Source organism: Cryptomeria japonica, chromosome 3, assembly GCF_030272615.1.
Source record: "Cryptomeria japonica chromosome 3, Sugi_1.0, whole genome shotgun sequence".
NCBI classification, from domain to species: domain Eukaryota; kingdom Viridiplantae; phylum Streptophyta; class Pinopsida; order Cupressales; family Cupressaceae; genus Cryptomeria; species Cryptomeria japonica.
In genome coordinates, this window is record NC_081407.1 from 746,378,748 (window position 1) to 746,392,951 (window position 14,204).

Genomic DNA, 14,204 nt, shown 5'->3' on the forward strand with positions numbered 1-14,204 from the left:
ATGTCATCCATCTCTCCAATTTCATGGGCAGATAATGCTCCAATAATCTAATCAATCAAATAGTTATTCAAATCATGGCATTCTTCAATAACACATTTTTTTCAATTTGTAGGGTCTGGTTAATGTAAATAGGATCTTTCTGATAACATCACTTCTCGAATAGCCTCTACAATATCATTGACTAGATATGTATGTAGTTCTCAACACTCTCATCATCAACCAATTTGAAACCTTCAAATTTCTGCTGCAAATTCATAAGTCTAGCTTGCTGAGTTTTAGGATCACCTTCAAATGCATAACACAACTTGTTCTAGATCTCCTTAGCTTATTTCATTCTTTTTACCTTACCAAACACTTCATCACTCAGACAACTGATAAATACTATTCTAGCCTTTGCATTTGTCTCATGAGCCTTAAGTTCATTCAAATTCGAAGGTCCATTATGAGGTTGTTTATAACCAGTCTGAATAATCTCCCAAATTCCATTCTACAATATCTCTAAGTAAGATTCCATTGTGTCCTTCCAATAATAAAAGTTTGTTTCATCAAACATCAATGCTTTAACATGAAGTCCATGTGTCATTCTGAATCTACCTCAAGTGGTTAAGCTTTCCAAAAAGGAACCAATGCTTCGATACCAATTGTTGAACACATGGCAAGACTGACAGGGGGTGTGAATCAACCTGGAACTTCAAAACAAACTAATTACAAACACCATCAAATAACTTAGTAGTAACACATTAAACATCAATACATGAACACCAGATTTATGTGGAAAACCCAAACAAGGAAAAACCACAATGAGAATCTAACTCACAATATAAATAAGAATGATTACAAAGTTTTAGGCTTACTATCAAGGAGCAACAACACCTAAAAGACTTGCAAGGCTAATAAACACTGCCTTAGGGCAAGATACAAAGACTTGCACAACTGAGGCTCACTACTTTAGGGCAAGATACAAACTGATGTTGAAGGACTCGTTGCCAAACAACAACGAAGGAAATAGTTGTATTGAAACTAAGAATGATTCTCCTGAACATGAAATTATCATTGAACAATTGAATAAAATGACCAACATCATGACAAACATCTCTGATAATCTCCATTGTCACAACACATTGTCTCACTAAATATATCACCTTCAAAGCTCTTCTCAATCTGGCTTTTGCACATTCACAAATTAAAATCTGCTTGCATATCATTCACAACACTTCTTTTCAATTCACACACACTCCACTTAATGCCACATACCACACTACCATGTCACACTCAACTCATACATCCACACCTTTTAAATATGAGATATATCATTGAAAACTTAATTTGGGCTTGCCCAAAATAGAATAAGCAATATTACATAAAATAAGCCACCTGGACCTAAAATAATCAAAGTGGTCCACTCCAAGAGAAAGAGGGAACCAAAACATATTACAATACATCCTATTAGGAGTTAATATTTACTTGGAAAAGTTATTTTCCTTTTACTTATTACTTGTGGGAATATTCCTAAAGAATCTCTACAAGTCCTTTGTCTTATTTGAGTTCTTAGAACTCATTTTATTTATTTCATATATGTGGATTATTAGATATCCTCCTTATGAGGATTGTGACATTTTGCACACACATAGAATGATAGATGGTATCCTTAGACTTGGGAGTTACATAAATGCAACTCCTCTCTCACCTCTATATATTTGAGGTGCCTCTCTCTTTTCTTCTATGGAAGCATTTCTATGCTAAGCTCATTCTCTCTTTCTCTCATTGTGCCATCTTCATAATCATGGGAGTTTTTTCTTTTCTTTTTCCCCTTTATAAATCTCGTGTCTCCTTCCTGGATTATGGTGTGCTTGCTCTTGGTTTTGGCTTCTCATTTTCATGGTAATACTCTACCTTCAAACAATTACTCATTGGTTAGTTATTTCTTGGTACTTCATGTTATTTCCCTTTCACATCCATCCAAGATTAATCCAACAATTTGCACACGTTAATACATTCTCCAAAGTCGTAATGTGTAAATATAGCAATCAGTCGGCCACAAAACATCTTCCAATGAAAAATACTTAATGCGAATCTCCACATGCCACAATGAGACCCATAACAACATCTCTATACAACTTCCAACTCATATCCAGACCAAAAGAATATGATACAATTAAGATAACTTAATCAGACACACTGAGTCATAACATAACTAAATATCTTGAACATAAATCAACAAAGCTCTCTTGTGGACCAAAGAAACCATTTGAAAAACATATTTAAAATACTACACATGCCATGAAACCATGCCCACTAAAATGTAACACAATCTACAACATATCCGGAGGGCATGAAAGGCTTCCTGGACCATTTTGACAAACACACTTCTTGCCAAAGGACAATAACTATCCAAAACAAAATGCCACAACCAACACCAAAAGTACCAAACTCAATCTGCAACACAAAACACAACTGCAACAACCAAGAGCATATCCAAACCAACATCCATTCAGATAACTAGGTTTGACATCAATGACAACCATACAAGCTCATGCTTCTAATAGGAAAAAACTCCACTAAGAAGAGAGGCCAAGTATGCATTATCTTCGAAACAAGATTACAAATTATCACACACTTCCATTCTCCTCTTTTCCTCCAATATGGAAACACTGATGTACCTATGAAAAAACTCTTTGTGAACTACAACTCAAGTTCCTTCTTAGATTCTTTTACCTACAATATAACTCTACTTTCAATTGTTCCAATTTTTTTCACATCCAAGGAGCATAATTGAAAGTAGAGTTATACTGTATCCATTTGTAATTGAATTATGGATGTACTTAACCCTAGATCTGACATTTGTATCCATTTCCCTTGGATGAATAATTACATTGATATCGCATCATCATCCTAGGAGCATATTACATGCTTGTTATTCTTGACCTTGGTTTATCATTGTTGAATTGGTTCATCCATAAGTTTAATTGAGGAGAACATTAACCTTATAAAAATATATTTATAAACATCATCTAACCCCTATTAAATTTAGAACACACATAGAGACAACCAAGTTTTAGACATTATAACTCTTCATTGTGCATCAAGCTTTATGTCCCCACACCTATCAATTACAACATACAAATGTGAGCTCTCATAGTAATTTAAGAAGTTAATAAGAGTCACACCAAAGATACTAAAATTACAATATGAAGACAAATAATTTTATGACAAGACACAATAATGTCTTCATCAAACTCAGAACTAAATACCTATATAATTAATTTATTCATTTCCAACAACACTATATAATATTATAAATTATTTGTTTAGTCAAGTAAGGCAGTTTTTTTCCCCTCAACTTTGAAAAATGTAGGGTGTAGGGAGACGGGCTAATCAATAGACTGTTAGAAGCCCGAAAAAGGTGAAAACGGGCATTAATTTTAATTTAAAAGCCCAATAAGGAAGACAAAAAGGTGGGCTTGACTGTTTAAACTTAGTCCACCGTACTAGTAAAAAAAAAAGAAGCTTTTCCTCCAAAAACGGTACTAGAAAAAGGAGAATGTGTATATTTAGCTGTGCTTTTACTAGTAGAGTTTGAACTTTGAAGTACCTATCCTACTCCCACTAAATATAGTTGGTGACAGACCAGATATCTACTCCCACTAAAAAACTATAAAAGAAGACCTGCACACATGTCCGTGATAAGAATAATAACAGGAAATCACATGTCCGTGATAAGAATAATTACATGAAATTCAAACGTTTTGTTGTTTTCTTAATTAATTATTCAAACAATCACAGGGAGAGAGAGAGAGGAGCGGCATGAATGAAATTCAAATCGTTGATAATGAAACCCTAATACCTATAATTGTTGTATAAGCGAAGAGGTTTGTTGCGTGGAGGTGGTCCAGGAATGCACATTTTTCCAATGGATATTTGCTAGTTTGTCACACTTGCAAGCTTTTACAGCCTTTATGTCCAAGTAAGTAGGAAGAGACAAAAATAAATCTATGCCATCGGTATTATCTGTTACTTTGAATGCATGCAATGCCATTTTTTTTTCCATGTGTTGAGGGGGGTTTTTCATTGGGAATGGTGATAAATCCGTCATCTGCGCGCCTTTGAAATTGTTTATCGCTGGGAAATAGACCGCAGATCGAATCGCATTGGTGAGGTCTTTTGTTTTTTGGTTTTCTTGATAGATACTGCAGATGCTCTGCCTATTTTGCGTTTATTTGTGGTTAAGGGAGCAGAAAACAAGTTCGGAATAGTTATATATGGTGTACCGTGAAAAAATGGACAAGGAAAATGTGTGCGCTCAAATGTAGGAGAAATATTTAGAGTAGGAAGGGCGAAATCCTGTATTTGTGTTTTAGACGAGGTTTTGACTGCATTTCTATAGATTGCATGGCCGTTTTGGCTGTTTTGTTCGGTTTACAGTGTTTTACTGGCTATATGCTGTTGAAGACGTCAAGATCGAGTTAATATTTTGTTGTTAGGCTTTAAATGCAGTGAGTTCTTTGAATCTGATTATTAATGTCGAATCTTTGTGTACATTTGCTGCTGCAGATTGTGTGGTGAAGGATTCTCAGTGATAATGTCCTGTTCGCTGTGTAGTTTTAAGTAGTGAAAATATAGCATAAGCTTTTTGCTGAAGTAAATCAGTGAGCGGTGGCCTTGAGAGTTGAGTGTTCCTTCCTTTTAATTTGAGAACGCTGCTCGCTTTCGAAAATGCAGTCGCAGAAGTCAAGGTTTGGCAGTTTTAGCTTCATTTCTTGGCTTCTTTTAGGTTTTGAGTCATTTGGCTGGGGATCTTAGAAATGTGCTAGAAAAATATGGATATTCGGTGTCTGAGATTGCTGCATTTTTCATTTTGTTGTGAAACAGAGGTGGTTCTTCTACTTCCGGCGTGTCTCCGGTCACGCCGAGATCTACACGGATAGTGAAAAGCGCGGCTTCGGATTCAGATAGCGGGGCTACTCCTCCTCGCAATGGCAGCAGGCTGCCGCTTGATAGAAGCCCCAGGTCCAGCCCCAAGCCTAAAATCCCCGAGCATAAGTCACCAAGGAGTCCACTATCTGAGGTTTTTATCGTCTTCTTCACTCATTTGTTCTTCTAACAGGCATTTTATATAAGCTTTTAGTTTTCATTAAGATTTACAAAGAAACAAAAAAATTGAACCCAACCATTTTGCTAGATATTTTAGCATGGACTTGTTTATCGGGTTTTAGTCACGAACAAATCATTTCCTGTGTGATTATTACGCCAGACACTTTCATTCTACTGAGATTTTTCATGTAGAAGTTATTTTCCCGAGATATTTTGAGCAGACACTATGTTGTTTTTTCAGATTTTTCATGTAACACTTGCTCTTCACAGCAATTCTTATTCGGTGATATTTTGTTATGAAACATTTAAAAATGTTTATTTTTCATTTAGATTATTTAGGCAATTTGTGTTTTTGCTCAGATTTTACATTGAACATTTTTTTTTCGAGATTTTAAAGTACAACTTATCTTTGCCCTGAGATTTGGCTTGTCAATGGCAGAAACGCGCAACCAAGGCATCTGAGCTGCAGCAACAGCTTGCAGAGGTTCAAGTAGAGCTGAAGAAGACAAAGGAACAGCTAGTTGCAGCTGAAACTGAAAGGGCACAAGCATCGGAGGTCCAAGAAGAGCTAAAGAAGACTAAGGAACAGCTCGTAGCAGCAGAAGCTAAAAGTGCGCAAGAATTGGAGTCGCTCCAAGAGGCGAAAAAGCTTAGCGAGGCAACTGCTTCAAAGCTTGAAGAATCTGAGAAGAGAGCTCAGGAGATTTCTGAGAATGGATCGGCTCAACTCGTTGATCTGCAGCAGGCTTATGAGGAAGCTTCGAGGGAGAGGGAAATGGCATGGCAGTCCCGGCTTGAAGCTGTGGAAAGACAAAATTCGATGGATGTGGCTGCCTTGATGTCGGCTTCCCAAGAGCTTCAGAGGGTCAAGCAAGAGCTGAGCTTAGCCATGGATTCGAGAACCCTGACCATTGCTCAGGTCGAGCAGGCCAATATGGAAATCGATAGCTTAAAACTTGAGATTGCTAATTTGAGAATGCCTGAGCCAAATTTGTCCGATGCGCATGCTCATTTGGAGAATCTGAGATCCGAATTGAAAGAAGCAAGAGCTTCAGAGGCTAGGGCTTTCATGGCAGCCCGCGATGCTAACCTCAATCTGGAGGAAGCCAGGATGAAAATGAATGCTGCTAAAGAAGACGAGAATAAGGCGATGGAGTCGTTGAGACAAATAAGTGCAGAGCTTGTAGAAGCCAACACTGGTCTTAAAAACTCTAAATGCGAGGTGGCTGAACTAACAGAAACAGTGCAGCGCTTGATGGCTGAGCTTGAGAAAGCTAGAACAGAGCTGGTTGAAGTAAAGAAGAGAGAAGCTGAAGGAGAAGAAAGGAATAAAAAGGCATTGGAAAGTCTTGAATTAGACCTCCACCAAGTTACTGCAGAAGCAGGGCATGTTAAAATTGAGCTTCAGGCTGCTTATGAGGATGCACAGAAAGCTAAATTTGAAGTTGAACAAATGAAAGCTTTATTTGAAGGCACAGAATCTAAGTTTGAGGCAATGCTCAGTGAGGCCAGAGCTGAGGCAGAGCACGATAAAGAAGCAGGTATGAGAGCTAAGATGGATGCTGAGGAGTATGCAGCCCTCATCAATGAAAGAGAGTGTAAGTTGATGGAGGCTTTGAGAGAAACAGGAGCCAAGGCTAATGAAACAAAAGAAGAATTGGAAAAGATTAAGTTGGAAGTGGCAGATCTGAAAGCCTGTTTGATGGATAAAGAGACAGAGTTACAGAATATACTGGAGGAAAATGAGACTGTAAAATCTAATGAGACTGTACTGCTTGAGAAAATTGCCCATTTGGAGAAATCACTTGCCATGGCCAAGAATTCTGAACCATCAGAAGCTAATCGTGTTGCACTGGATGATGGAGCCCAAGGGGGAGGAGATGGTCCTTCAAATGAAAAACTGGCGGAAGCCCTCAAAGCAGCTGCAAGTGCTAATGCTAGAGAGAGAGAAGCCGTGGAAAAGCTTAGGGTTTGTGAATTGGAGCTTGAAAACAGTAGCCAGAGAGCAAATAGATCAGTGGAGCAGCTTGAGGCTGCACAGGCTGCAAATCTATCAATGGAAGCAGATATGAAAAGGTTGAGGATACAAACTGAACAATGGAAGAAGGCGGCTGATGCAGCTGCAACTGTTCTGGCTGCTGCCCACAATGGGGAACTTAATGGTAAAGTAGTGGAAAGATCAGCCTCTCTGTTATCAGATTCTGATGTACTTAACATGAGATTCTCATCTCCCATGAAGGATGATTTTGATGGCTCACCAAACTCAAAGAAGAAGAAGGCCATGCTGAAGAAAATTGGAGATCTGTGGAAGAAACGGGGTCAGAAGTGAGGTGCCTTGGCTTTAGCCTCAGCAATGTCAGGCATGTCTGCATTTGACATAGAGCTTGCTGGCTTGCTTTAGTGGCATATGTATTTTGATTGCAAAATGGGTACAGTAACAGCCTTTTAGTATACTATACTATTTTTCCTGGAAGTATGATCGTATCTTTGCAGTATTATTAGCTCCCTCCATAGAGGAATGATCATCCTTGAACAGAATCATCTTCACTGCAAAGTCTTATAATTTATGGCTTAAATTTTTGCAATGATTTACTCGTGGGATGTGCGCTGTACATAGACCTATCCTCTAGAGTATGTCTTGATGAAGCTCATACTGTGAGTAACTATTTGGTGATGCAGAGGGCAGTGTTGGGCACTGTTCTCTATCTGCCACCATGTCTCCTGTATTGATTTGAATTTGCAGAACTGGTTTAGTTATGGCTGTAACTATCTCTAAATTAGTAGTTAAAGGACAATGTATGTCTCCTTTTTAATTGACGATATTTTCAGTTTACCTGATGATGGAAACAGTATTAACGCTTTTTGTGATTTATTCTCCTGGATGGAAACTGAGATGGAAATGAGGTTTTCTGACGCACAGACCCTGACAAAATATAAATTTCAGGTAAAAGGGTGTGTAAGACTTATTTGCAATAAGGACATTTCTAGCTACAGGTTTTAGCATTTGTGTTGAATTGTGCATGTATTGGTCCCTTCGCTAAGGAAATTTCAGGTAAAAGGGTATGTAAGACTTATTTGCAATAAGGACATTTCTAGCTACAGGTTTTAGCATTTGTGTTGAATTGTGCATGTATTGGTCCCTTCGCTAAGGAAGTTAAGCTCAGTTGAGCTCAAACTAAGGTTTTTAGTTAGTGTAGTTTCCTGATTGAGCTCTGAGCATCACTAGCTTGAAATCGATACACTTCCATTGTTAATTGGCGATGAAGGAGGTCAAAGATCTGTTGGTCTTTTTCAGATATCTGTTAAATGCCAACAAGAAATACTTGGTAGTTTTTCAGATCGCTGACAAATTTGACATCTCTGGGAGATTTACAATGGGAATGTGTTGCTATTTACCACATTTATTGTTCAAGTAGGTTTATGATCCCATAGATTGATATATGAAGAGCAGGCCACTCGGTTTATAAAGACCAGGGTCTGATATATAAGCTGATCAGGGCAAACTGTCAGTGCTTTTTCTTCCAATTGACTTGTCGTTATGACCTATGTGCCAAACATTAGAAATGGCACGATCTGTCAGGATTGGGTCTCCGAGGCTCTGAACCATTGTTTAAATTATACATGCAAGGTGCATATCTTCTCCAAAAAAACTGTGTAAATTTGTCTTCCACAGTTTTCCAGAAGCTTTTGCCATCATTCTATCGGATTGAAATCTTAATTATACACTATTAAATGATAATATTCATCTAATATAGTATTTATAATAGTATTCGGCTTGCAAGTTTGAAAACCACAGTAGGAACACCTAGAAATGCTCGACAGAAAGTGACATTTCAGTCGAATTTTAAAGAGAAAACGTTATAAAAATATATAGCAGACAACAGTATCGTTTCGTTGATTGGTAACTGCTAAAATTGTAGCATGCGAGTTGTCTGTATTTCCAGACAAACTAGGTCAGACTTCTTTGCGTGATATGAAATTATAGCAAATTGAAAACGCAGTCTACAATTTTACTGATCTATACTGGCACATCTCCTGCACTTGCAAATCATGTGCCTAGGAAATGACACTTTAAAGAATGTTAAATATATTTTCAGTTTCATAAAATACCCCCCTTAAATCTCGAATCTTATCCAACCTAGTTTCACCTACGACAAATTTTGTCCCGATACTTCTAAAATCATTAAAAAATTAGTGTGACAAAGTGATTTTCCACGCACCCATAGATCATTTTCATTTTCATGGAACAGTATTTCGATGTGATAGAAAAAGTTATTTAGCCAATCAGCTAAATATTTTCATACACATCTTTTATATTTAGAGGTTCACCTCACATTATTATCAATATATTATCTTTGATGTTCTATAGGTTCACAATAACCCCTCACACCCATAGAGCATTTTCATTTTCATGGAACAGTATTTCGATGTGATAGAAAAAGTTATTTAGCCAATCAGCTAAATATTTTCATACACATCTTTTATATTTAGAGGTTCATAGAACCTCACATTATTATCAATATATTATCTTTGATGTTTTATAGGTTCACAATAACCCCTCACATTAGCATTAGTATCTAAACTTATAGTCATTCTCATCTTTACTATTAATTTAGTCTTGGCGCTTGACTAAGGTGCAAGGACATTCTAATGGTTGTGTAACAAGTTCAATAGTGCTTTTGAGTACTATTTTTTAGAAAAACTTAGATATCAATAGAGGAACCAATCTTGTAGTCTCAAAAATCATTTTTTTTTTTTGGAGAAGATTACATAGATTGTATAAGGATCATACCACCAAAAAGATAACGGTCATTGTTATTTTGGTCCAACATCTTATCTTCTTAGAATTTTGTTAACGTTCACCAACAATCCAATCTAGTTTTCTAATTACAATCCTTCATTATAATGTGTCATCAAGTAAAATTCACTATCCTTTCATTTCAAGTTACATGACCCATTCATTTCTCATTTCTCATTTCAATTTAGCCCATGTTTAATTTTAGTCTTACAGGTTACTTCAATAAATTTATATCCTTAGCTCTTATGTTTTAGGGGTTTTATTTGAAATTAACTCATTGATTCTAGAACTATATATGTAGAGGGTTGTTTATTTCCTCTACATAAATTTGTAAAAACATTTGCATTATCGGTGAACAACATTGGGTTCTCATTATGGAGACACAAGTTCAAATCTCCACGAGGACATCTAATGTGGAATTGTAAGTGGTGATTCTTGGTCTTCCATAGTTGGCTTCTAATGTGGATGTGGCTTTGAATAAAGCAAATTTCTAAGGTGTGAGTTTTGGTCTTCTAAGCAATTTAGTATGTGCTTTAAAGGAGCTTGTCTTGATGGTTTGATTTTTTGTTTTTCTAAGTGCATTGACTTTCCCATTATTTTTTCAAGTTGATTGTTTCTTGTGAACTTAATACTTCACTCGAGTTTTACCCTTAGTTGATTATCACCCTTCTTTTATCCCTTTTTCTTTGTACTTTATTGCCAACTCTTTAATAATGGATTATAATAAGCCCTTGCCCTTCGCTTCAATTCCTATATACCTTGATGGTCTTAAGATGTTTTCACTAGTTGTTGCACAAATTCCTTTGATCTTTGAATAAGCTATATACTTTATAAAAAAGTGTAGGGATGCATTGGTTTAAAACATGTTAATAATTTTCATTGTTCCTAGAACTTGTTTCCACCTCTTCTTCTATGTGGGAAGTCTTTACTTCATTTGTTCACAACTCATAATGATCACATTACTTGTATGTCATTTGATAAAGATTCATCTAGTGGTGGTGATGCTTTAACTTGTTAGACTACTTGTTGATAATATTCTTCAGGTGGCTCATGATAGTCCTTGCACTCTATCCCTTGGCTCATGGTATGTTGATGACTTGTCTAGTGAGGAGCTTAGTGGCATATGCTTAAGTGTTGGGCATTATTTTCTCTCTCCTTCACATGATATTATTGATGATTCATCATTCCACGATGGGATGGCTTGTGTTATGTCAAATCTTAGTGAAGACTTGATATTAAATGACTTTTATTCTAATAGAGACACATCTTAACATTTCAAGTCATTTTAATTGTTACATTATGCACACATACATGAGGATGTTTTTCTTATTGAGAAATTTAGGGTAACTTCAATGAATGTATCATGCTTCTCACATGGTTGAAACTTTAAGGCATGTCTCTTATGTTACCTAGGCCAAAAGATCTATGTGAGGTAGGGGTTGTTGACTTGGTGGTCAGCATCTTCTTGGGGACTTGTGATATGGCTTAATTGCCTCTCATGGGTCGAGTTAAATCTGGCGTTTGTATTGAGTGTTGATAGTTCGAGCTTTTGGTGCAATGACAAACAATTCCAACAATTGGTATCAAAGCCTTGGGTCACAGGTTCAAGTCTTCCTTTAGTGGGTGTTGAAGGCTCAGTTGATGTTGAGGGTGTGATTGTTGACTTGGTGGTCAACACCTCCTTGGGGACTTGTGGCACGGCTTAACCGCCTCCTGTGGATAGGCTTAAATCTAACATTTGTATCGAGCGTTGATAGTTCAAGCTTTTGGTGCAACGACAAACGATTCCAACATGGGTTTCTTTCATTTCATTAGAGGATGGCATTTATTGAAGATTGCTAATATTATAATCAATATACTAATCTCTAGAATGGATAATGCGTCGATGAGTAAGTGTTTTGGGTGACAACCTAACATTAAATTGGTTTGAAGGTGGTCATACTCCAAATGGAATGTGAAGGGAAACCTATACTTTTGATTAGATAAGCACGAGAAGGGCCTGGATCTATTATATGTCAGTCATCAAGGCAAAAGGAGAAAATCTCACGAGAGGTGAGATTGGAAAAAAAGAAGAGAGGAAGCTTTTGATCGAAGCTGAGGATCAGGGAGAGACAAGGGTCCTGACCCTACACAAAAAAAAAATATTTTGCCACCCCTAAAAGAGTAAGGAGGGAAGGAGAAGGACCTTTCGTCCTTTGAGCTATTGTCCAAGCAATGTTACCATCTAGCACCCCATTACAAAGGGAATCAAGAGGTAACCCTCCAACTTGAGGATCAACAACAACTGAAGGAGGGACTATTAGATTGTAAGGCATATCATCAATAATCAGAGAAGACAATAGCTACGAAGGAGTAGCCTATGGGATTAGACAGGGAGCAAGATGAATTGTGGCAAGTACATCAGGATACGACACAGCCACACTCAAATCAAGAAGCTCGATAGAATCTTAGGAATAGTCAATCTTAGAGGGAACCTCAATAGATAAGTGATATTCCTTAGCATCCTTCCACCAACTAACAACACCTTTCCAATGCAACAAAGAGAAGTCCAAAGCCAGGTGACCAATAATGAAGCATTAACGAGAACAAAAGGGGAGGCCCTCATAATCCAATGGTTGTGTTGACCATCAAAACCACATCCCCATGGAGAGGTTTGGAGATGTAAATGTCAACTAGAAGGTGAGCAAAGGTGGAGTGACCCATGTAGGAAGTGGAATCATCAACCTTCAAGAAATGACCAATAGAGTTTATCATGGCCTCGTAATGTGTTTCCTCCCAAAACTGAAGGGGAAGATTAGGCAGTTTGACCTAGACCGAACACGAGTGTTTTAGTGAGTGGATTGAAAAAGGGAGTCTAGACTTTTATGGAAACAGAATGCTCTCCCCATGACCAAGGTTGTCCCAACACCAAATTTTTGTCATTAGATGAAGCAAAAGAAACTCTGAAATAACCCTTAGTACAGGGAAAGAGTTTGATCTTACCAAACACCAAAGACTTCCAAGAGGTCTTGATCCAATTGTGTAGGTCTGGAAGTGAAGGCTAAGAGAGGGTAATCAATACACCAAGCTATGTTGTCGGTAAAAATCCTCATTATCTACAATGTCCTCAGCATATACAATGACAAGAGAGGATTTGGCACAAGAAAGAGGTTGAAACACACACTAAGGGAAAATAGGACTAGTCCGAGCAGCACGGGCATAACTTCAATTCTTTACAATAGATTTTGAAAGAGGGCTTGGGCGATCCCTAGGACCAAGTTTTGTAGCAACATCCTACCCTAACACGCCGACATCATCCATAATCACTCGGTCCTCTAAAGCCTTCCCGCTAGGAAGAGTTGTTGCCACACCTAATGCAACTAACTTAGGCACAAAGGGTGCAAAAGGGACAACATTAGGGGGAGCAAGAGTGGCTCCTATAAGAGGAAACACAAACTCTAGATTTTTTTCTTGTGAAGAAAATAATGACATTATGTGGAGGTGTATCAATGGTAGAGCCTTGAAAAATAAAAATATTAACAATAACTGTCCTATTCCTAGGATCAATTATCTAATTGGTGAATTACGTTGACTTATTAATGTTTTAAAAATCAATTTCAGATTGAGCTACCATCAAATCCATGTAAGGATGAGGATATACACAAAATAGTATTTGGATGTCACTTTAAATTCTTTGACTTCTTAGTAATACATCAACCACCTTCTAATGATGCATGGATTAGGCATACAAAAAGATTTTTTATTTTTATTTTCCTTTGATGATAATTTGATTTACAATATGACTCTCAGAAAGATCATTTGAAGAATTTAGATACAGTTATGGTTGTATTAGAGAAACAAACTCTTTTTGGAAAGGAATATAAATGTGAATTTGGTGTTACAAAGGTTTTGTATTTGGGCCATATCATTAGTGTCAAGGTGTTTAGTTGAATTTGAAAAAGATCCAAGCAATTCTAGATTGGGCACATTTTAATGTGTTGATACTATTCATAGGCACCTTTAGTCTTTGTAAACTATTATAAGAATTTTGTTAAGGTTTTTTCTTAGCTAGTAGCCCCCTTGGTCAATGACCAAAAAGGGAACTTTTAAGCGGAATGAGACAACGCAAGATGTTTTTTATAGACTTAAAGAGATAATGAGTTTGTGTTTAGTGTCTTTTGTTCTTACTTCCTCACAACCATTGTTGCAGAGTGTAATGCTTTAGACAAAAGATTTAGATCAATGCTAATATAAAAGGGGCATTATGTAGAATTTAAAAGTATGAAACTAAAAGAATCGGAAAAAGGATTCTCCATCTATGACAAATAAAATTTGG

The 14,204-nt window shown here is 37.0% G+C and overlaps 1 protein-coding gene across 5 annotated transcripts; it reads left to right on the plus strand.

Annotated features, from left to right (window-relative positions):
* Positions 1-3,690: 3,690 nt before the first annotated feature.
* LOC131042306 (interactor of constitutive active ROPs 2, chloroplastic) lies at positions 3,691-7,924 on the plus strand. Of its 5 annotated transcripts, none has more exons than XM_057975646.2 (4): positions 3,691-3,964; positions 4,552-4,733; positions 4,870-5,065; positions 5,531-7,924. In XM_057975646.2, the coding sequence occupies exons 2-4, from the start codon at positions 4,714-4,716 to the stop codon at positions 7,418-7,420; spliced, it is 2,106 nt and encodes a 701-aa protein (XP_057831629.2). In that variant the 5' UTR covers positions 3,691-3,964; positions 4,552-4,713; the 3' UTR covers positions 7,421-7,924. The 5 variants fall into 5 exon arrangements, with proteins under 5 accessions (XP_057831629.2, XP_057831631.2, XP_057831632.2 ...); XM_057975648.2 differs by lacking the exon at positions 3,691-3,964 and adding an exon at positions 4,009-4,151; XM_057975649.2 differs by lacking the exon at positions 3,691-3,964 and adding an exon at positions 4,158-4,363.
* The last annotated feature ends 6,280 nt before the right edge of the window (positions 7,925-14,204 follow it).

Excerpts from the sequence above, each read along its gene's own strand:
- LOC131042306 (XM_057975646.2), top strand. The coding sequence starts at position 4,714 with ATGCAGTCGCAGAAGTCAAG. Across the intron at positions 4,734-4,869 it reads ATGCAGTCGCAGAAGTCAAG|AGGTGGTTCTTCTACTTCCG; the intron begins GTTTGGCAGTTT and ends GTTGTGAAACAG. Across the intron at positions 5,066-5,530 it reads CAAGGAGTCCACTATCTGAG|AAACGCGCAACCAAGGCATC; the intron begins GTTTTTATCGTC and ends TGTCAATGGCAG.